At 38.6% G+C, this 23934-nt stretch overlaps 1 protein-coding gene across 1 annotated transcript in view; it reads right to left on the bottom strand.

The window, feature by feature from the left end:
• NPAS3 (neuronal PAS domain protein 3) overlaps positions 1–23934 on the bottom strand; it is a 1311878-nt gene that overhangs the window by 166709 nt on the left and 1121235 nt on the right. Inside the window, exon 6 of the mRNA XM_007938532.1 lies at positions 13744–13918. Coding sequence (XP_007936723.1) covers positions 13744–13918 — 175 coding nt within the window. The remainder of the gene's footprint in view (positions 1–13743; positions 13919–23934) is intronic.

Below are 23934 nucleotides of genomic sequence, written 5' to 3'. Positions count from 1 at the left end.
TCATATTTTGGCTCTCGTGGACTTGTTTTAATTGTCTTTAACTTCAAGTGGAATTTGCATATGAGCAGTTGATGGTCTGTTCCACAATCACAATTATGCTGAGTGAAATTAATCAATCACAAAAGATAAATATTGTGTGACCTCACTTATATGAAAAGACAAGAAAAGACAAATGTAATGAAAACGAAGTTTATCAGAAGTTACCAGGGGAGGGAGGGATGGGGAAAGATGTTAAGGGTGATAGAAATATTACATTGATTAAGGGTAGAGTTGCACAGTTGATTATTTTAATTCCTGTCAATATTTTAACTGCCATACACCTGTAAAAAAGCTGAGTTGGCAAAGTTGTGCTAGACATAACATTTACAATAACAACAACTAGGAAAAGTTGTAGGGCACCCTGAGGATGGAGGAGAGACATTTGGGAGAGTTGTCAAAGGAACTGGATAGTTTAACCTCTGAGCTGATTGGCTTGACTGTAATCTTGATTATCTTAGAAGAGAAGAATGGCACTCATGGGGAAGGCCCAGCCAGCTAGGAGAAACAAGATTATGTATAGTGTTTCTAACAAGATTATGTATAGTGTTTCATGTGTTTCTGGGAAGTGTTAAAAGGTGTGTTTCTTAAAAAAAAAAAATTTCCCATAGTCAAATAAATTGGGAAAGGTGAGGTTTTTTTTAAAGGTTTATTAATCCCTTAATTTTGAAATTATCACTAACAATGTACATTGTGAATCTGCAACAAGAGGATGCACTATGAAGCTTTGTTCTTTGCTATTTGACCCTGAACCTCCCTTATTCCCCAAAGAGCATCTCAAGGATATAACCCACTGTCATCGAGTTGATTCCAACTCATATTGACCAAACAGGGCAGAGTATGCCTCAGAGGGTTTCCAAGGCTGTAAATCTTTATGGAAGCAGACTACCTCATCTTTCTCATGAGTTGTGGTTGGTCAGTTTGAACCACTGACTTTTTGGTTAGCAGCTGAATGCTTTAACCACTGCACCACCAGAGCTACTTCACAGAATTTATTTGGGAATTACTAACTTAGAATATGGGTCAGCTGTGTATTTTACAGAGGTGAGAATATCAACTGGTCCATCAAAAACAAATGCATCATTTTCTATAATGGAGACAGACTGATCAACTGAATTTTTCACCAGCAATTCTTTTGCCTCTCTTTGGTCAGGTAGTTAATGTGAATGTAAGCTTTGTGAGAGAGGGACTTTCTTGGAAACTACACTATTGCAGAACTTAGGCCAGAGCTTGGCTCTCACACATGCAATACATATTGATTGAATGCAGAAATGAATGAATGCTCTGAATATCTAAACTACTGCATTTGTGTTATCTCTGTACTTATCAGTTAGATCAATTTCTACCTGATTTTGACTAACAGTAATTTTGGGGCTCAATAAATATTTTTGAGCACCCTTCCAATATCAACCCTTGCTTGGTTTAATAAAGAGATGATTAGACACAGGATAAAAAGTCCCTGTTGTTGTTGTTGTTATATGTCGTGGAGTTGGACCAACTCATAGTGACCCCTCCTCGGGTTTCCGAGGCAGTATCACTATGGAAGTAGATTGCCCCATCTTCCTTCCGAGGAGTGGCTGGTGGGTTTGAACCACCAGCCTTCTTGTTAGCAGTCAAATGCCTTAGGTACTATGCTACCAGAGCTACCAAAAAGTCCCTAGGTGGCACAAATGGTTTGCATTGCTCTACTTACTGAAACGTTGGTGGTTCAAACCCACCCATCAGCACTGTGGAAGAAAGGCCTAGTGATCTGTTCCACCAAGATTACAGTCCTGAAAACTCTAAGGGGCTCAGTTCTACTCTGTAACACATGGGGTCATCATGAGTTGGAGTCAGTTAGATGGCAGTGGGTTTTGGTTTGGACACAGGACAATAGATTTTAAATTCTTTCTCATACCAATGTTATCAGTGCTCTTAACAGAGTGTTTATTTGTAAAGGACACCTCCTGGCAAGTGAGAGGCACTGACCAGCTGGCTGACACTTTACCAAAGGCACACAGTATATGTTGTTAAACCAAAAATAGACACAGTTTTGATCCCTGAGAGAATTTACATCTTAATATTTCATGATCAATAGCATATGTAATTTTGTAATTTTTTCAGCTCTTATTACCAAGTGGTAAGCAAGTAAGAATGAACAGATGGTATTATCAATCTCAATCATAAGTGAAAGCTTTAGACTTGCATAATTAACCATTAGCTTCTGGTTAAAGGCTGACCAAAAGGTGCGTTTCTGCCTTTGTCTAAATATTATCAACTTCAAATTGTCATTTCTTCCTTTGTAAGGGATCTCATTAATTCTCCTTTTCATGGAATTCTCATTTACTTCTGAATTACAGAAATGGTCTCTTAAATGGTTTCCTTTGCTTCCAGTCTGCCTCGTTAAACCCATCCTATACACTCTTGCAAAAATAAGGGACCAGTATTAAGCCCACAGAATATAAGTTATTTGCAGACAGGACTTAGCATAACATACAAAGGACTATTCTAATAGAGCTTCCTGGGAAGGATAGTGAGGATCCCATCTGCCTCAGGCTGGGATTGGATGGCTATTTAGAAGGGATGTTAAGAAGCAGCTCCATCTCTTAGTTAAGAGTAGAGGCTTTGGTGCCAGGGTGTTTGAGTTTAAATCCTAGACTCCCCATCTTCTAGCTGAATGACTTTGCCAAGTTTAAATAGAATAATTCTTTTCTTAGTTCCTTCCTCTGTAAAATGGAAAAAATAATGGTCCTTTCTTGATAGTATTTGGTCAGGAATAAGTGAGGTAATATATATAATGGGCTTAGTAGAGTCCCTGGCATAGGCTGAGCATTTAATGAACATTGGTAGTTTTGTTGTGTAAGGATTCAGGAGCTCATGGGTAGTTTTGTAGTATAACCCTCTTTCAAACTTACATTTTGGATTCCTAAATGATATATGTTTTCATTGTGTCACTACTCAATGGATGATAGTTCAGATTTGTCAGATGCTTCACCCTGGCTCTCTAGATCTTCTATAGTCTGGCTCCATCTGTGATAAGCTTACACCTTTGCTTCAGAGAGGAAGGCAGGGTTCTCACTCACCTCCTAAATGCAGGACCCTCAGTCCCACTGTCATACTTGGGATGAGTCTCCCGCAAGATCACCTCCTCCTCTTTTCTCTAAGGTTGATTTCAGAGTCAGGCAATGCAGGCTCCCTCCTCTTCATAGCTAGCCCATAATAATTGAGCCTTTCTCTAATTTCTTATGTCACATTTTCTATTTTTATGTCATAAATGAGGACAGCAGCACCATCTTTTTGTTTACTTATTGACTGTATAAATCTTCTGTTGGTGATCATCTATCTCCCAAGCATCACATCTTTCACCTTTAGTGTTCTCTGTGAGCACCTATCTAGTACAATGCTCAAAACAAAGGACATGGCCCTCGTTCAAATCCTGGGTGCACACTCTACTCTGGAGGAGGGCAAGTCATTTACCATTCATAATCTAGTTAGGGTCATTTTAAAAATCATTTTAAAAAGTGTTGTATAAATATAAACACAACATTTGCCAATTCAACATCTGTCACATGTACAATTCAGTGACACCAATTACATCAATGATTTTGTGCAACCATCGCCAATATCTATTGCCAAATTTTTTATTACTATAAATATAAACCCAATGCTTTCTAAACGATGATTCCCTCTTCCCTCCAACACTGATAACCACCATGAAAGCTTGATAGTCTATACATTTGTCTATTCTAGGTATTTCATATAAATTAGATTATACAGTAACTATTTTTGGGATTGTCAGTTATGGTCATTTTGAGAAATAAAGTATAACATGCCTGTTATTATAAATGGAACATATAGGGAAGGCATAAGAAAAACTATTAATATCATTGTTATTATTAAAATATTTGCAACAAGTTTTACCTTGAGTAAAAAAAGTACAGTTTTCCAAAGCTAGGGTTTCCTGAACTTCCGTTAATGAAATCAGTCCAAGACAAGTGGAAAGAAGGCAAGTTGGGTGCACATCTATTCCAAATTCTACAGAGCCAGAAAGATCAGCAATGAGAGGAACTGAAATTCCTTTAACCTTGTCATGCAGGAGGCATTATGTCAGGCATATTTTATGTTATCTAAGTAAATAAACAAATATAGAAACAAGGACAATATGTATCAAAGTCCCTAATGGTCATGGTCTACATAATACCAGGGCATGTTAAAGCAACTTGCTCCTAAAGAAGCAAATTTCCTGGGCTATTAATTTCAAGATTGACATTTCAGTCCTCAAACAGATCTGCCAAGACAGCAGTGGTGGCCTGTAGTACAATGCTACCTTACTCATACACCACAGTGCCCTGACTTTCATCACCATACTTCATCTATTGCATTAATCATCTATCCTTCTCATGCGATGGTCAGCTCCTGGAAGGCAGGGGCATTCGTCTTTGTTTCCTTAATACTTTGTATAAATCTGACACATGGTAGGGCTAGATTTTTGCCTATCATTTACTTGGACACTATTATTCATAGTGATATAAGGAGTTTCAATGAAGGGATGAAGGCAGATGACAGGAGGCGATGGAGGTTTTTATTCCCAAGTAAGAGACTATATTAAAAAAATATTTTACATATAACTACCATATGACCCAGCAGTTCCACTCCTAGGAAAATATTCCTTCCTAGGTATATACCCAAAGAACTTGAAAGCAGAAATCAGACAGGTACTTACACACCAATATTCCACTATAGATAAAAGGTGGAAACAACCCAAGTGTCCATCAATAGATGAATGGATAAACAAACTGTGGTATGTGTGCACAGTGGAATATTATTCAGCCATAAAGAGAAATGAAGTGCTGATACATGCTTTGACACAAATGAATGAACCTTGAAAACATTATGCTAAGTAAAGTAAGCTTGTCACAAAAGGACAAATATTGTATGATTCCACTTATATGAAACATCTTGAATAAGCACATATAGAGAGTAGATTAGAGTTTACCAGGGGCTCAGGGGAGAGGAAAAGGAAGAGTTATTATGGATGGTTAAAAAGAGTTTTACGGTGGTAAAAAAAAAAGTTTTGGAAAGAGATGGTGGTGATGGTTCCACAACACTGTGAATGTACACTGAATTGTATACTTAAAAGGGGTTAAAATGGCAAATTCTATGTTATATATATTGAACCAAAATAAAATAATAAAAAATTTTTTTTAGCCCAATCAAATATGTACATAAGGAAATAGTTATGTTCTCTTTGGACTTCAGTAGCCCCTTGGGGAAAACTCCTCTGGCTAGGTTCCTAGTAGGATCTTATCTTCTTTCTCCATCCTAGATTTCCCACCTAATCCAACCCTGGTATTAGATCCTTCCCTCCACTCTTGCCTGCTAAACTAACCTATGTGGCTTGGAGCAAGCAACTTAGAATTTCCCCTGTAAGACAATAGATTTTAAATTCTTTCTCATGCCAATGTTATCAGTGCTGACCTGCCTTGGAGGGTTAGGGTGTGAATTAACTCCTGTAATTAGTGGTTTTGGTGCTCTGCATACACCAAGTAGTATACAAATGGCAACCATTATCACAACAGCCTGAGCATAGCTTTGCTTCTGAAAAATAAGCTTTATTCATGAATAAGTGCTTGAGAAAGAGCTGACAACTGAAAGTTGCAAACTTTACCCAGAAGCAATATTTCCAGCATTTTCCCCAAGCAATCAAGACTAAATTGCTCACTAGGGGTGGAAATGGTTTCCAGCCAGTTCTGCCTCTTCTGATACGTGCACCCTGCAAAGCTTAGTCAATGCCAGGTAACTGATCCTTCGTGAGTCGGCTGTTTAGAACAGATGAAGAATTCAAAATGGTATATATAATTTGACAGAGATGAAATTTCTGTGCAGTGGTATGTATCCAAAGCAAATCACTTGTGCTTTGTTCAAAGCAAGAGTTGTAGAAATCAATCTATAATTTTAAATTATTTAACGACAAAGAGAGCCACACCTTTTTTTTAATGTGTAAGAACAGTTCATCCCTTAATTTGAGTTTCATTTTAGAAACTCTGAAAATGTACCCCTTATCACCATAGGTAGGAGCTCTGGTGGCGTAGTGCATAAGGCATTTGATTGCTAACCATAAGGCTGGTGGTTCAAACCCACCAGCCACTCACTCCTCAGAAGGAAAATGGGGTAATCTACTTCTGTAGTGATACCGCCTTGGAAACCCAAGGAGAGGGTCGCTATGAGTTGGATCCAACTTCATGGCAGTGAGTTTGATTTTTTTTTTTTTTTTAATCACCATAGGTAAAGAGAAGTCAAAATTAAGACCTAGAAAGCTTTATAAAACAACTGCTAAAAATAACGGGTTTACAAAATTGATTTTCTAAACCTTCAGTAGAACGTTTAGGGGAAAAGAAATACTCCATATAAACCAATTGAAACTATTGTGTGTTTTTATGAGTTCTGTGCTTCTATTATTGAATAAGCCATACACCGCAATGTAAACACCATTATGTTAATTTATTAAAAAGCTGTACTTTCTTGAATTGCAACCACTATGACCTAAATTTTGGAAGGGAAAGTTAGAGAATGGCATGAAGAACTATCCTGAGATCTAATGAAAATCTATGCTGAGATCTAATATTCTTCTCCTGGGAACAACAGGGAGGACGTTACCCTTCTGTAGCTAACTAAGTGAGTCATCAACACTGACTTTCACAGGATCAGGATGTCAGGCCCCAAAGGATGCTTGGGCTGTGCTGTGTATTCTGGAAGCTGGGCCAGTAGGGCCAAGTTTAGGTACTGGGCCAGGAAAACCTGGTGGGAAGAAGAGATTTTGTCTTATTTTCCTTTAGATCTCTCAGGCAAGATTCCAGAAGTACCAGGCTGCTTTGTAAATGTTCTCACTTACACAAACAAGCACACAAAAGTATGAGCATATACAAATTAAAATGATAAGGGTGCCTAGGCCTTGCACACCAGAAGAGAGCAATGGAAAATATATATTCCCTTCTGTGGGTATTCTTGGTGATTTGTTGAAATTATATGAGGATAAGGAGACATTTAAAAATCACCTACTTTTCTGCATGAAAAAAAGGTTCTGTATCAAGAAAGCTTTTTTGAGGCAAGAGAAAAACATGAGTTCAACAAGGTATCCCTGTTAACAGCTTGTTTTGGTGACGTATGCATCACCTTCATTCAGGAGTGGAAAAAATAATAATTTCTATTTCATTTCAGAATAACAAGGACATTATGCTGTTTCAACATAATAATATATAGCTAAATACAAAATATTCCTTTTCTGGGGATAGTTTTTAAAATATATACAATTTTTAGATAAAAGCTGAGTTTGATGATCTCTTTGAATTATAAAAAGACTACTATTTGTTAGATTTCTTCTTGACTATTAGATTTGACACATCCATGTGTGTATGGGTATGAAGAGTAAGGCTGGACTGGGGAACTCAAGGACTCATTTGGATCACCCATTTCGTATTCAATCCATCAGATAACCCTGCTATATTATCGATGGATTTATCTTTGCTTATGTTGTATTCGTTTCAAAAGGAATGAAATATGTGTATACAGTTTGATAAACATTCAACATAAATTATACATTTTAATTTCATTTATTAGTTGGAAACTACGGAAAGCCGGAATTTCATTGCCTACCAACTGCCATTCAGATTGACAGATTAGCAGTTTCATGAAAAAGGTGTGCTAATTGTAAGAAGAAAATCCATTTTGATCTTCAAGTGCTCACTACATGATTTGCATTTAGACTTTTAAAATAGCAAGAGTAGAGTCCAGCTCATCCCAGGGGCTATACAGTGTGTTGTGTACACTTCCACTGGATCCACCATTGTCATCAAATCCAATGTAGGACTAATAAACCTCCTATCATTTGACAACTTGTGTGAATGTTGCAGACACTGTGGTAATTTTAAAGTCCTGTTTATCTCAAAAAGAACCTGGCCTGATCTTTTGGCATTAGCATGCGAAACAGTCCCCAGGATATTATCTTACCATATAATGACTCCAAAAATCTCACAGAGATTAATGGTGATAACATAATTCCAGAAAGTCACCACTCTATATGTAGAAATATATTGGCAATAAAAACCAGTCACTGTGTGCCTTTCCCCAGTTGGGGATCTCTCACTTTTCTTTGATTTTTAAAGCCTTCAGATCAATAACTGGAGTGACATTATTAACAGCTCCCTCAACACCTTGGCCAGCGCTAATATTAAATCCATTACACCTTCTGTTTGACATTTGCAGTATAGCAGAAAGTGCTATAGATACAGTTACATTGTCTGGGGACTGAGGTTGGATATGGGGTTAGTAAGATGGTTTCCTCTGCCTGACTTCTAAATTCAGTTCATTGATAGGAAATTTGAACCAAACCACCGTCACCCCCCCCAATTTTTTTTTATATATATAGATATATCTCAAACAATAAGAAAAAAAAAAAAAAGTCCAGTACTAGGGTGGTAAATAATTTACCCATCAAAGTACAAGCCTACCTCACATTCAAACAGTTTTTGAAACAAAATATTGATCTGATCCACAGATAAATTTTTCCATTTTTTATTGTTAATCCTAAACATTTGTACTTCTCATTATATCACGTATTGTGAAAATCATCTAATGAATTCAGGGGAATGAAGTTCCTATTCCTGTAGAATCAGGAGCTGATCAAATTTACCACAGCACAGAGGCATAAGGAGAAAATGCAGATTCTTTCCATATAGGCAAGGACTTGACTGCTTCAATCTTGCTTGCCTTTAATATATTCAGGACATAGAGTAGGTGTGATAGCATACACATCATATACTACAATGATTAGCGTAACACCATAAAGCAGGCTCGATTCTGCCTGAAACTTTAAACAAGCCACTCTAAGCTCTATTTTAAACAAGCAGTGGGTTAACCAGGCTGCTGTAGTTATTCTTCACCCAAAGTACTGTCTCATACATTTTGCTAAGTTGTCTAAATCCTGGTACAGTATTGATTTCTCCCTCTACGCGCTTGCACCCATTCAATAAGCTGCAAGAACCCCTTGTCCTGGCTCAATTCCTCCAAAGCAGGACCCAGGTATGCTACTCCTGACGTTAGTCCTACAGCTAGAAGCCGACTGTTAGCTAGTGGGAAACAAATCACTGGAGACAGAAAAGGAAATTTTATCTTAAAGAGACAAACATGATAGAGAATGACATCCATGACATTAAGAGCAAAAGGTCACCAGATACATGTATGCTATGATCTTATTTTATTAAAAAATAAACAAACAACAAAAACAAAACACTACATTCCTATATATGCGTGTAAGCATTGCAACAAAGCCTAGAAGGATATATAATGTATACATACCAACCCTGGTTATTTCTGAGTAGTGGGATGTTGATTAATTGTTTTCTGCAGTCTGAATTTTCCTCAATGGACATAAATTTTATAATTGGAAAAAGAAAGAAAGGTGTTTTATTATGAAGGAAAATGGAGAAAAAAATCTCAGTAATTTTATGACCTAACCTAAGGAATATTACTCTTTGCCTTCAAAATATAGAGATTTTTAAAGTTCCTCTAGGATTTCCTGAAAGAGCTGCTTTTCTGTTTATTACACATTTAAAAGGCGCAGCACTGAAGTTTATTAAAAGAAGAGGATAGCACTCATAATGCCAAGATTGCAGAATCATTAAGAGTAATGAAAAGATGCAAGAAAATCTATGAAAAGAAAATGAACCACCCAAAGGCATCTCTTCCAGAGTTTCTGTTACTCCCCATGTGTGATAGCCTAAAGGGACACAAAAATGCTTGCCTGCAGACAGAAAAGCACAGTCCTTTCCAAGATATTCAGAACAACTCCTAAATAGCCAATCTATTTTAAAACCAGTCTACCCATTTACTTTTCTTATGCCTGCCCTAAGATTTCTCTAAAAGAAGTATCTTATTTACTTAACTAGGAATACATGTGCATACATATAAAATTCATTTGGGTTTGCTGCCCTGTCTACAGATCTTTTTCTTTCATTATCTTGAGACTGGTTCAAGACAAGACAATCACAGGGCTGGCAGTTCAAAGAAATAGAATTCTTATTAAGGCACAGTATCACTGCCTCTTAGGCTGGTTTAGTCACTTAACTTCCTTTTATTTTGATGCCAAATGTTATTTAGATTTCAGTCATTTAGTAATGCTACACTGAACACATCAGGGCTTCTGAAAAAGTCCATACCTACCAGTCCCTTCATTTTCATAATAACCACATATCGATATCCCTTTCCCAGCCAAATTATACACTATTTACAAAAGAATCTGTGTTATATCAGAATTTAAAAGATTATGATGCAATGAACAGCAGTCTTCAAAAATGTTCCTTCATGTTATTAAGAATTGGAAAATCTTGTTAAAATTCTTTCAGCTTTTAAGAAACATAAGCAGCTTTGGGATATAGTGGCTGACATGAATTTTTTCAGTTAATTCCCTTGGAGCAATCATCTGCATTAGTGAAGATATTTAGTTAAAGGTAGCATCCTATGTGGTTTTTCTATATTTGAGCAGTCAATCTATTTGCTTTTTTTTAAGCCAAAGATTGAGAATAACCAACATTACAGACTTTTAAGGCAAACACAGCTTACCATTCTCTAATGGTGAGAGTTAACACTCACCATCAAGGAGGAGACACACTCTTTCATAAGCCCAAGTTGTTAAGTAAGCAATGCAGAAAGCAGTTTTCACTTTCTGTAGTTACAATGGCTAAAGGCACCATGGGAAAGGTACGGAAAGAAACCCAAGTAAATGTATGGTACCTTTAAATGTTAAATGAACACAATGACTTTAAAGGAGAGAATGATGGTAATAGTTGAAGGGGATATGTATTTTCCTAGTATACAGAATGATAAGATTCTAAATGACTGAATTCTAAGAGTATACCTAGAGTTGTTTCATGTATGCTAGCTTTTCATGGAAGGCATGGGATTTATCAGAATTGTAATAGTAAATCCTAAACCAGCTTGATTTAACTCTAGCCTAGGATAATATCCTAGCAAAACTGGTTTATGGACTCTGGATTTTTTTTTTTTTTTTTTTTTTTTGGCCCAATCAAAGCCCCTCCAAGTGACAAGTCACTCTCAACATATATTTGGGGAGACAGTGTGATCTGGCTGCCAAGAGGACCTAATTCAACCACAGCCTGCATTAACAGAAGTATAGTAGCCTATACTGAGAAAGGTAGCAGTCCTTTTGTTTTATACTAATCAGAATGTATCTGGAGGGCTGTGCTCAGTTTTTAGAACTATATTTTTAGTGGGCCACCAACAAACTAAAGCACAACCAGAGAGTAATTAGGGTGGTGAGGGTCTTAGCAACGTGTCATTGAGTAATGGTTGTGGAAGTAAGGCTGTTTGACCTGGAAAAGAGAAAGCTAATGGGAAGAAGAATGAGAGATTTGATGTATCCCATATCTGAGAGGCAGTAATAGAGAGGAAGAAGTAAATCTGCAAAATGGGTCCAGAAACTGACCATGGCTCAGTGGGGAGAAGTAACAGAAAATTAGATTTGGAGTCCACATGAGGAAAAAATTTCTATTAGAACTGCTCAACAAGAGCAGCCTTTAGTGAGCTTCCTACCAGGGATAGGTTCGAGCAGAGGCGAGAAGGTCACCTGTTGGTCTTGCTGTACAGGGATGACTTGGAGGTTAGATCAAAAGGCAGTGAAGATCCTTCTAACCTTGATTCAAAGAAGCAAAATCTACTTTCCTAAGGCCTTCTTTCATAGTAAGCCTTACAAACTTAAATTCTTTGTGTTTAAGAGTCATGGGTGAAACATGTTACCCAATCCACATCTAGAATAAGTAGAAAACTGTTTCATTTGCCATCTCTCAAATACACGCAAAAGGAATCCCTGGGTGGTGTAGACAGTTCAAGGTGCTTGGCTGCTAACTGAAAGGCTGGAGGTTCGAGTCCACCCAGAGTTGTGTTAGAAGTTTACTTAGAAAAACCAACCATTAAAACCCCATGGAGCACATCTACTGTGACACACATGGGGTTGCCTTGAGTCAGAATCGGTTCAACAGCCACTAGTTGTAAATGACTACAAGCAGTTCCAATTCTCTCTTAGACTTATCTATCCAGTAAAGTCAGTGAGTTATGATATAAAAATACATAACTATCCCACTGTTCTAAAACATAGTTATTTTCATTTTTAAGTGGCAAAATGTGTTTTTTTCTCATGGATGGCCTCACTGGAGAAAGATGGTCACCAATCCTGTGGATAAGGCATTAAAAGCTGCAATTCACTCCAATGAGGAAATGTGAAATTAAAATATTTCCAAAAGAGAAAAACCTGTTTTTCTCCCCTTCTTTATGAGCAAACATACTTGATTATTTCTAAGCAGACTAAAGTGTTTTCTCAGAAGTATACTGTTGTTGTTGTTATGTGCTGTCGAGTTGGACCTGACCCATAGCGACCCCTCCTTGGGTTTCTGGGGCAGTATCACTATGGAAGTAGATTGCCCCATCTTCCTTCCGAGGAGTAGCTGGTGTGTTTGAACCGCCAGCCTTCTGGTTAGCAGTCAAGTGCCTTAGGCACTTAATCTTAAGATAGTTTTCTTTCTTTCCATTTTTTTTTTTTTTTTTTTTTGTGAATCTGTATCTAAAAAAAAAAAAAAAGATAAAAAAAGTACAAACATCTTAAGATCTTAAAGAGTGCAAAAAATAATTTCCCAAGTAAGCAAATAAAACTTTGCACTCCATATCAAGCCTTGATTCGTTAAAAATCTTAAACTTCTCATGAGAAAAATTAACATTTAAACCACTGCTGCTTGGCCAAGCACTCCACCACACAAGAATATGAAATATCTCCTCTAAAAAAGTACAAAAAGGACAAAACCACAAATGTGGAACTTCAATTAATTTAAAGCCCCAATCAGCAAAGAATAAATCCTTCGCAGATCTAATTACCAGCGCTCTCGGAAGACCCAGGCCGACCAGCCAATCTTCCCCGTGTTTGAACAGCTTGATGAACTAGGGGACTGATGGATATCAAGTCATTTTGTTTAATTTATAAATGGATTTTCCCCTAATACTTAAATTATCATCAGTACAACACAATGAAAATGGGAACATTCTGAATGCAAAGTCTATAAGAGTCCTGGAAGGAATCCCAATGAGGAATGTCACCTCTGTTCATTCCTCTATACAATTGATCTAATTAAATACTGAGGGTGGAAAGGCAGTTTAAAATGTAGCCATTTCTGTTTTCTTTTTAGCCTTAATTTATCTGTTCACATCTTTCAAGTACCTTCTGATGCTTAAAAAAAAAAAAAAAAGCTAATTTCTGCAAGTCCCCAATACTTTTAATTCCCCATAAGCTAATATTCAAAAAGCCTCTGCCATAGGTTTTGCTGAATAATAAATGAATGTATTACATTTAGCCATCGTAACAATAAAAGGAAGAGGGTGTTTCATTTCTGAACTGTTTCTCTCCAGTAATTTGAAAGAGAAACTAAAGGCACTAGTACCTCCTATATGTATTGTTCAACTGAAATTAGATCTCTGGATTATACTTATTAAAATGTCTCTTTATTTTCAAATCTCTTCCTTATTTAATTACTGTATGGGACTGAAAGCTGCGTGGAATAGTTAAATACCACTAGACCTAGTTATACTCTCTTCATACTGGCGATTTGAGCGCAATCATTTGGCAAAGGTCCTGCCCACCAACGCACATACTGGGGTTGCAATTCCCACCTGGCTCGGGGGTCTCTGACTGAGAGGAGGAAGATGCTGAGCTGGCTCCATCCTCAGCGGTGCCCTGTGACAGGAGACCCCGCCCAGGCGGGAGCTTCATGCCCAGCTGCTCGGCCATCTCCACGTGGTCTCCAGGGTGGACATAGTCAAAGACACTGCTTCCTGTCAGCTCCACCTAGAGGGGGAAGAGAAAGGGTGGGAATGAGATGTCACAGGCTTTTTCCAGTTTTAAAATTCAGCACCACTGTGGTTCAGATTCTGTGCAGCAAATGAAATATATACCAGCTCCAGAAACAATCCTGCTTCTAATGTTCATCCTCAAATACTTACAGATTCTTGAACTTGAAAGATATTTTTTTTCACATGTATTTACTTAGCATTTGTTTAGCCCAGCTTCTCTCATATACTGTCGTTTGCATAAAGCCAAAACATTCTGTGCATGTGGACAAGTTGGCCACGCATACTGCTATTTTATCCATGCATCATCAAATACTTGCATGTTTGGTGTCAACTGGATGATTGACTGAATTCTACAGTTTTCTTATTGAGAGCTCTGGGCTTTGTATAGAAACAGCCAGAGATATCAGACAAGTATTTTCCTTAAAATACACAGATTTGCAAGATGCATTTTTACATATATCAGCTTATTTGTATGTAAATTTAAATGTAAGTGCTGCTTATGGGGATATGCAAAGACATAATGTTTTCATTAAATATTACTCATTAGCTCTGTAATCATATGGAGAATTTTCCATATAAAAAAGGTCAGCTGGGGTCTGAAGCAGCCATTTTTTTTTTCTGCTGGTATCAGCTTGTTTTGCTTTCAATCTAATAAAATAGATGGTATAACTCTCCTTGAGGGCTTTTTAAAAAATGTTTTGTGTTGTGTGTTCTTTGTGTTAAGCTGACTTGAAAGGTAGACAATGAATATCAAATATCAGAAAGTGTCAGCCTAAAATAGAGGTGCTGCCCACTTCAGTGCTATCACCCATGGTCCTGGGCAGAGGTTGCTGGTAAGGATCGGCCTTACCTCTGCACTCTTCCGATGCTGTAACTCTTATCTCCTTTCAAGAACAGCAATAATGCACCTAAAGTAATGCACGGGGGTTACAGATACTACAACAGGGAGAGATGTGTCAGCAATTGGACAAAGCAAATCTCTTTCCTGGGTCACTAATGGGTTTCCTGGTCCTCAGGAGTTACATGGTCTCAGGCCAGCTGTGATGTACCATAGAACTGGCAGCACTTCATATTTTCACAAGTTTCTTGGTGAATGTGTACCTAAAACTCCTTCCTACCTCATGTATCTTTCGTGTGTGATTCTCAGCATCTCTCCAAATCCCACCTGAGTGTCTACAGAATTTTCGCTTCCAGAGAGGCATGCTAGCAGTGGGTGAATTGTCACAGAGCATATAATACCCAGAGCAATTATTATCCCCAGAACTCCAAGTCCCAGTAAAATTATCACATCTACTCCTAGACTCCATTTAATTAAAATCTTAACAGGCTACACATCTTCAACATCTATCAATTAGCAAAGGTATAGCCAGAAAAATGGGAGGCTAAATTCAGTTTGGTTAATAGCTCTTCCTGAAAAGGGCTTGCATAACTTTTACTGAAAATGAGGTACTTTCTCTTTGCTATTAAATTACACTCTCCTACTGTATTATTCGACTACTGACTATATCATTTTACAATAACTATTTCCTCCATTTAGTATTGTTTCAGAGCATAAATCAGGATTCATAAGTGATCAGTTCCTATCCTCTGGGAGGCAAGGATTACATGTAAATAATCCCTTTAATGTGAGCCTTGCCTCTAAGCGTTCCACACAGCAATAAATGGGTAAACTGACTTTGAGCAATTAAGAAATTAAATGAAACTAATAAAATGTGTGTTTTAATATTTCTTGATGGTTATTTTGTTTGGGGATTAGTGAACATGAGGAAATCATTCTCACTTTGCATAGAGTTCAACTGCAGCACTGTACTAAAAGTACTTTTCCCAAACTTTTAATTTTTATTTAATACTGCATTGTACCTTTTGGCACAAACCACAGATTGTGATAAGATGGAAGATGGAAACACAGTGGGAGACACAATAGAGTTTTCAGGGGTGCTAGTTATTGCATATTCATGTAAGCCAGATTTACAGAAAAAAAGGAGAACACTAGCTCTACAACCTGACTTGCTCAGTATTTCCTTTCCACAAAAACAACTCAGGTACCCCACATCTAAAGCAACACTGAGTCACAGTGTGCCATATCACATTATGGCATAGTGAGAGCTTTCTCCTCCGGTGACCCCAGGGGACACTTCACCATGATTACTCAAAGCCCAATACTGTATGGAGAGGTTGGCATGAAAAATCTGACACTATCATAGTCTTCAGGATCTCTGGTAGTGTAGTGTCTAAGGCATCTGACTGCTAACCAGAAGGCTGGCAGTTCAAACCCACCAGCCACTCCTCAGAAGGAAGGTTGGGCTATCTACTTCCATGGTGAAACAACCTCGGAAATCCAAGGAGGGGTCGCTATGAATTGGGTCCGACTATATGGCACATAACAACAACAACAACAACATAATCTCCATGTATGTACTGTACAGTTAGAGGAAAACACAAACTATTGGGAGTCTGCGTGTAGTAAATTACTTAGTGTGGCTTTTCTACCCATAAGTCTTTGTAAACTCCAAGGTGGGTATTGCTATGAGCAACTGAGGAGCTCCTGATTGCTAAAGTTGTCCACCTGGAGTATTTCTGTTGGGAGTGGCACAAAACAATATTCTGGGAGGTTCCCACTCTCTCTCAGGTGCTTAGAGTTCTGATGCTATGATATGCCAGTTTGGCCACTCTGCCGGGCTCAAAAGATCTCCTCGAGGCAGAACTCTCTCTGACCTCTGGCTGAGAAAGACGTGCCGCTGAGAAAGAGACACTGAGAGACATGCATTGCTGAGAAAGAGACACGCATGACTGGGAGAGACTGAGAGAGACTGTTGGGTGAGAGACTGTGGGCTGGGAGAGAAACTGAATGTTGTTCCTGAACTTGAATTGTAGCCTGGTGCTTCCCTAATAAACCCCATAATCTGTGAGTTCTGTGTGGCCACTGTAGCAAATTATTGAACCCAGGAGAGAGGTGGTGGGTGTTTTGGGAGGAACGGTTGGTGAAAAGGCTGGAGGGAGGCAGCATGTCTGGCCTTGCAGGAATAGGCCTTGTGTTACTGATGGTGATCCTGTCTTCCTCTTGTGGGATTAGAGGCGGTTAGAAAATGTGGCCTCTTTGCCCCTTTTGCAGTTGGTGTCAGAAGCAGTGGGATTTGTTGCAGTGGCTCCAGACTGGTAGAAGTATGAGACTTTGTAAAAGAAAGAAGGAAGGGAACTGGGAAGTGAAACTTTGGATTCTTAGATGGTTACTTTGTTTGGTGTTATCTCTTAAGGGAGATAATTGCTCAGAGGCTAGGGCTTTTGGTTACATCCAGCCAAAGGCCCAAGGCCATACACATAGAATGGGATGGTAATCAAGGTGAAGAGATGAACCTGGAATGTCTTTAAATGGATTATGTGTTTTGGATTATGTGTTTACCTGAATGTACTATGGGTATTGAATAGTCTCTTACCTGTTTGTACATTAGAAATGATTATGGGGTAAGTGGATAACAGAGAGCATGTAAGTCTGCCTTCAGCCAGTACTTGATTGGATACGTTAAAAGGAGAAACAGAATTTGCCCAGCAGAAACAGGCTTTTGTTTTAAGCCCTGTGTGTAGAGAGTACTAGGAGCTTAGATAGAAAACCTGAGCCCCACCCAGTACTACTGAGGGAAGGGAAGATTTGCATTTGAAGAGAGGACTTGAAGAGAAAAAATACGACGGTTTGGCTTTTTGAATTTTGAGCAAGCAGATGGGCTTTGGGTGCATCAAGGCAGGAAAGACATGGTCCATGAGAGAAACCCCTTCCAGGAATGAAAGTTAAAGGAAGCCAGTGAGTAGTAAATTTGTATGTTACTAGCTTGTGACCACCTGGGTCCACAAGAGTGGAAAGGGGGAAAATGCAGCAAAGAAGAAACAGGCTGAGTTTGGTACTCTTTAACCTAGGCCACGGAGGCTGGGGATGAGAGGAAGGGCTGGCTGGTCTGAAGTATAATGAGTTGTGAGCCTATGGGCATTGAAATAGTCCCTGAGGACTGAAGATGTGAGAGAAGGTGCTGGCTGGTCTGAAGTGAAGGGAAGAGTGTGACTCCCAAACTTGGCAGCTGGTACCCGTGACCTAGCTGGGATAGATAAGATAGGGCTGAGCTGACCAGAACCTGACCAAATGAAGAGGAAGATGTTTGACACTGAGCTGGTGTTAAGTTGCTGCAATTTGATGGCTTGCACTGGGCTGGACTTGGCTTGTTTATGGATCCACATGCCTGAAATGTCCAAGCAGAACAGAAGATTCTCCAGAGAAAAAGGACCACGCTTATTTCCTCAGAGTACTAGTTTGATAGGGATAGGCAAATTAGAAATTGGCTATTTAAAATGGGGGGAGATAAAGGCATGAAGTGGCTGGCTTACACACTTTCATGGGTGTGGTTATTCTTAAACTGATGGTGAAGGGGATGTGAATTTTTGAAGTACAAAAGGGATAATGGCTAGTACTTAGTGTGGCTTTTCTACCCATAAGTCTTTGTAAACTCCAAGGTGGGTATTGCTATGAGCAACTGAGGAGCTCCTGATTGCTAAAGTTGTCCACCTGGAGTATTTCTGTTGGGAGTGGCACAAAACAATATTCTGGGAGGTTCCCACTCTCTCTCAGGTGCTTAGAGTTCTGATGCTATGATATGCCAGTTTGGCCACTCTGCTGGGCTCAGAAGATCTCCTCGAGGCAGAACTCTCTCTGACCTCTGGCTGAGAAAGACGTGCCGCTGAGAAAGAGACACTGAGAGACATGCATTGCTGAGAAAGAGACATGTGCTGCTGAGAAAGAGACACCAAGAGATACGCATTGCCGGGTGAGAGACTGGGAGAGACTGAGAGAGACTGTTGGGTGAGATACTGTGGGCTGGGAAAGAAACTGAATGTTGTTCCTGAACTTGAATTGTAGCCTGGTGCTTCCCCAGTAAACCCCATAATCTATTAGTGCTGTGTGGCCACTGCAGCGAATTATTGAACCCAGGAGAGAGGTGGTGGGTGTTTTAGGAGGAACGGTTGGTGAAAGGGTTAGAGGGAGGCAGCATGTCTGTCTGGCCTTGCAGGAATAGGCCTTGTGTTACTGATGGTGATCCTATCTTCCTCTTGTGGGGTTAGAGGTGGTTAGAAGATGTGGCCTCCTTGCCCCTTTTGCAGAGTCAGAACCTGAGTTTGAGATCAGGATCTTTTTCTCGATGGCTGTGCGACCTTGGTTAAGTCATTTAACCTTCCTGGACTTCTGATTCCTGCTCTAAGGTGGCAGTATTGCTGCTCTGCACAACTCCAGGGAAGACCAACTACTCACATTCTAAGTGGATGGCCCGTTTGAAGTGTTACTCCTTGGGAATGGGCAAGACTGTGGTTCTGATAGCAGGGATGAAAGCAATACTCACTTTACCTGCCTCATTGGCTAATTTTCAAAACCTCAAAGAGTCATGCATAGGAAATCACATTGTAAGAAATTAGCACTACAAAATGCCTGCTATTGTTTCTGCTACTTGTAGATAAAAAGGGATGACATGCAGAAATGTATATTCCTGTGTAACTTTAGTGAGGAGTGCTTAGTGTTTGTTTGGTCACTTTGGGATCCTGCTTGAATCATCAGGGATGATGCATGCTTTGAGCCTCAACTACAACAATAATGACAATATTAGCATCTATCTATTAGTGTCTACCTATTTGTGTGCTATGGAGCTCTGGTGGCGTAGTGGGTATGGCATTTGGCTGCTAACCAGAAAGTCAGCAGTTCAAACCCACCAGCTGCTCTGTGGAAGGAAGACAAGGCAATCTACTTCTGTAAAGATTTATAGCCTTAAGAACCCAGTGGAAGTCGCTCTTAGTTGAAGTTGACTTGATAGTACCAAATAAAAACCAATAAATGCACTGCCATTGAATCAGATCTGACTCACAGCAAACCCTCCTTGGGTTTCCAAGGCAGTATCACTATGGACGTAGATTACCCAACCTTCCTTCTGAGAAGTGGCTGGTGGGTTTGAATTGCCAGCCTTCTGGTTAGCAGTCAAATATCTCAGGCACCATGCCAATAGTTGGTATTTATGTGCCAAGTCTTTTCCATATTTTGCTTTGATTAATCCTCATAATAATTTTTAGAGTTGTTATGATTATCCCTATTTTATAGAAAAAGAAACTGAATAATGAGGTGAATGGTGGAGATAGGATTTGGTCCCAAGTCTGCCAGACTTAACCTACCATCTTCAAAGTAGTGCATTAGCAGCCACAGAAATTGAGCAGGGATATCTGAGCATCCATTTCCTTCAATTTCACTTTTTTTTTTTTATAGAGACAGAACACTAAGCACCCGGTTAATCCCCAGGTTAAGGATGCTTTGGCACTGGACTGTTGGGCCAAAAGAAGGCACTAAAGTAAGTGTACTAAACAAAAATGTTGTTGTTGTTATGTGCCCTTGATTCAGATATGACTCATAGCAATCCCTCCTTGGGTTTCTGAGGCACTATCACTACAGAAGCAGATTGTCCCATCTTCTTTCTGAGGAGAGGCTGGTGGGTTTGAACCACCAGCCTTCTGGTTAGCAGTCAAGTGCCTTAGGCACTACACTACCAGAGCTCCCAAACAAAAATAGGTATGTGTAAAGACAAAAGTCTACTTATACATGGCGTTTGAGTCATCATCTTCATCATCACATTTTACATTTTTCTGACATTTTCAAGAGCTCTCATACTGTTTGCACTTCACTTAATCAAATTTTAGAGCTGGAAGAGACTTTAATAACCATCTATTAATACATCTTTATTTTTAATAGGTAAAAACTCTAAGGTTCTTGTAAGTTAAAATATTTGTTGAAGTTTACCAGCTGCTTACAAAGCAAGGCTATAAGCCCATTGGCTCTTAGTCCATTGCTTTTCTCACTAAACCCTTGTCTGACTTTTTTTTCCCCCCTGAAGCCTGATTAGGTAAGACAGAGACTAGAACTTTTATTTCCTGCCACTAAATTCTGTGCCTCAAATAGACTACAGAAGCCCCGACTGGGAATATTTTACTTGATGGAGACATTACTCATGTTAGCTTCAAGAAGAAAAATAAAACAGAGCTCCAATCCAATATTGCTATAGTTAATTAGGTACCTTCAATTCCAGTTAAGGAGCTCTGGTAGCGCAGTGTCTAAGGCATTTGACTGCTAACCAGAAGGCTGGCGGTTCAAACCCACCAACCACTCTTTGGAAGGAATATTGGGTGATCTACTTCCGTAGTGATACCACCTCGGAAACCCAAGAAGGGGTCACTATGAGTCGGATCTGACTCAACGATGGCAGTGAGTTTGGTTTTGGGTTTTAATCCCAGTTAATAACTCTTCCAAAATTTATGCCCACCGAGAATAAGACCTACTGTCTTGTACATAGCAGATGTATCATAAATGTTTGCTGAATGAATAAATGAAGAGTATATAGGCTTGAAAATATTGCTTTATGCTTGACTCTTACAAATTTTGGTTGGTCCTTTTATATTATCTATAGTATTATTGTTATAGCATATTTATTCTGTATAATGAGTTACAGTGTAGCACCACAATATTTTCATTCCCAGTATTTGTCATATGCGTATAAGTTCTATATGTTCTTCTATAGACTCCAACTGAGTTTAATAGAGAATTGTGTGTGTTGCTCACACACACACACACACACACACATACACATTATGGGAAAAAAAAGTTGCTGTCTAGTCAATTCCAACTCATGTTGAATCCATGTGTGTTCATACCAGAAAAGAGCAGGTTTTCAGGAATTCTTTAAGAGAATAGTAGGCACTTTTCATAACAGGTGATTTTGCAGTCTTTGGATGGTTAGTTTCCAACATTCACATTCCTATTCCTCAATTGTACCATACTAAAAACACACACATACAAACAAAACAAAACAAAACGAGCACAAACCCATTGGTGTTCAGTAGATTCAGACTCATAGTGACCCTTAAGGAACAGAATAGAACTGCCCTGTAGGGTTTCCAGGGCTGTAATCCTTATTGGAGTAGACTGCCACATCTTTCTGCCATGGAGCAGTTAGTGGGTTTCAAACTGCTGACCTTTCAGATAGCAGGCGAATGCTTAACCACTGCACTACCAGGAGCAGTTAGAATTAGTTTTATAAAAATTACTTTTTCTTAACTTTTCCTTCAAATCAACAGAAACTTAGGGAAATTTCAATTTATACTGATTATTGGTTTGATCTCCAGTCCCAAATTATGAGCTATATAATGGAAAGGTATGTTTTCAACCTTTATAATATGTTTTGATTAGTGCAAATTGCATTCTAAGGGAAATGTGAGAACCTCTTCATTTTTATAGTAAACCCAATTACTTTATAAGGTGGCAAAAAAAAAAAAAACAAAAAAAAAAACCCAAAAAACAACCACCTTGTTCTGTTAACTAAACTCAAGAAACAAACCTGTGAAATTTTGAATGGTTTCTCTACCACAAGAAAGAAAAGCAAGCATGCCTGTTTCCAACCTTGCCCACTGGGTCCAACTTGACTCCAGCCAAGTGACTCTAAAGGTAAAATCACTCTCTCACATTGCTTAGTGTACCAGAAAACAGCTGAGAATGTGTCAGGGCCAGCAGATAGGCAATGAATAGAAAACAACTCTATCCAGAAGCAGCATTTTGTTTAAACTCTTTTCTCCCTGATGTCCCCCCTCCAGTGCTACCATTAATTTTTCCAGGACAAACGATAGTCACTAAAGCCATTCTGCATACAGTCAAGCAAAAACCACACAGCCGTCCTCAAATTTATTTCACATTCTGTTAGCTTGCATGTAATTTGCAAACTAGACACAGTTGATTTGGTAACTCTGAAGTTTCCAGAGGAAAAAAATGTAAATATATTATACAGTGGTTTGAGTTGACTTTTCCATGTCAGGTCACTATACCCTGCTGGTAGATAGGATGGGGGACTAATTTGTCTTTTCATACATCAAGCAAGCATGTCAATAGCCTTTGCTTGGCTCCCTGGTGTGAGCACTACTTTTTAACTACAGTGATGTACTAACAGTACAACTCATTGAATTTTGTACTCCTTTGATTGAAAGGGTTTGGTACAAATGAGGGAACAGGCAGCTATGTTGTAAGTCATCTCTATATCAGAACAACTTAAGAGAATATGCTTCTAAAGAGAGATCAGAAAACCAATTTTAAAGATATTTTTCTCTTTAAAAATATTTCAGATTTAGGAGTAATATAAGGTTTATTTTTTTGTCACATAAAAGGCATAATCCAAATTCTAACATTTAAGGTTGCATTTCTTAAATCTTTTATAAGCTGTTTGTTTTTAAAATTGTGAATTAAGAATATTGTGATTACTCTGAGCACTGAAGGTGCTCTTTGTTAAGCCCTTTTATAGGGGTCTTCTTCCAGCCAAGCCTCTGTCCCATGGGGGGAATACTGACAATATTTGGATAGGAGGCCATGTCTGAGAGAGAATTATGTTAGAGGCAAGTGGTCTGGAAATGTAACTCTCAGGTTAGGCTTTCAGATCTACCATGGGACCCTGACATCCTGGTTAGAAAATTCTGACCCAGATAAGACTGAAATTCTATCTCACTACGGCAGGTTAGGATTTGTAGTTTTTTTGAGGGGTCATATTTATATTACTGAAGGATAATAAAGTGATAAAAGAATAAAATATAATAAGATGTGATAGCTTGATTAGCATAGGTTTTCTTTGGATTTAGTAGTATCTTAATGCCATCTTCATAACTTCCTACGTATTGCAGAACTCTACTGAATATTTATGAAGTGTTTTGACAGAAACTTGATGTTCTTTACTGCTCTGTCTTATTCTATGTATTTGCTGACTTATCTGAAGGAAAACGCATAAAAGCATTGGGTCTGTTACAGAAATGCGTGTATAAATTAGTAGAACAAGAAGAAAGAGAGGTTCTATATCAGAACGATGAAGTAGAATGAAAAATTCTTTCAATGTCATCAAATAAGAAAATGAATCTACTCTCTTCTTACAGATATGTTAACATAGCCTTCCCTTAGAAGAATCTGAG

The sequence above is a fragment of the Orycteropus afer genome, unplaced genomic scaffold, assembly GCF_000298275.1.
Source record: "Orycteropus afer afer isolate SDZICR_OR568_19922 unplaced genomic scaffold, OryAfe1.0 scaffold00051, whole genome shotgun sequence".
NCBI lineage: Eukaryota > Metazoa > Chordata > Mammalia > Tubulidentata > Orycteropodidae > Orycteropus > Orycteropus afer.
Note: the sequence above shows the minus strand (reverse complement) of the source record. Positions and strands in the feature narration are given on the sequence as shown.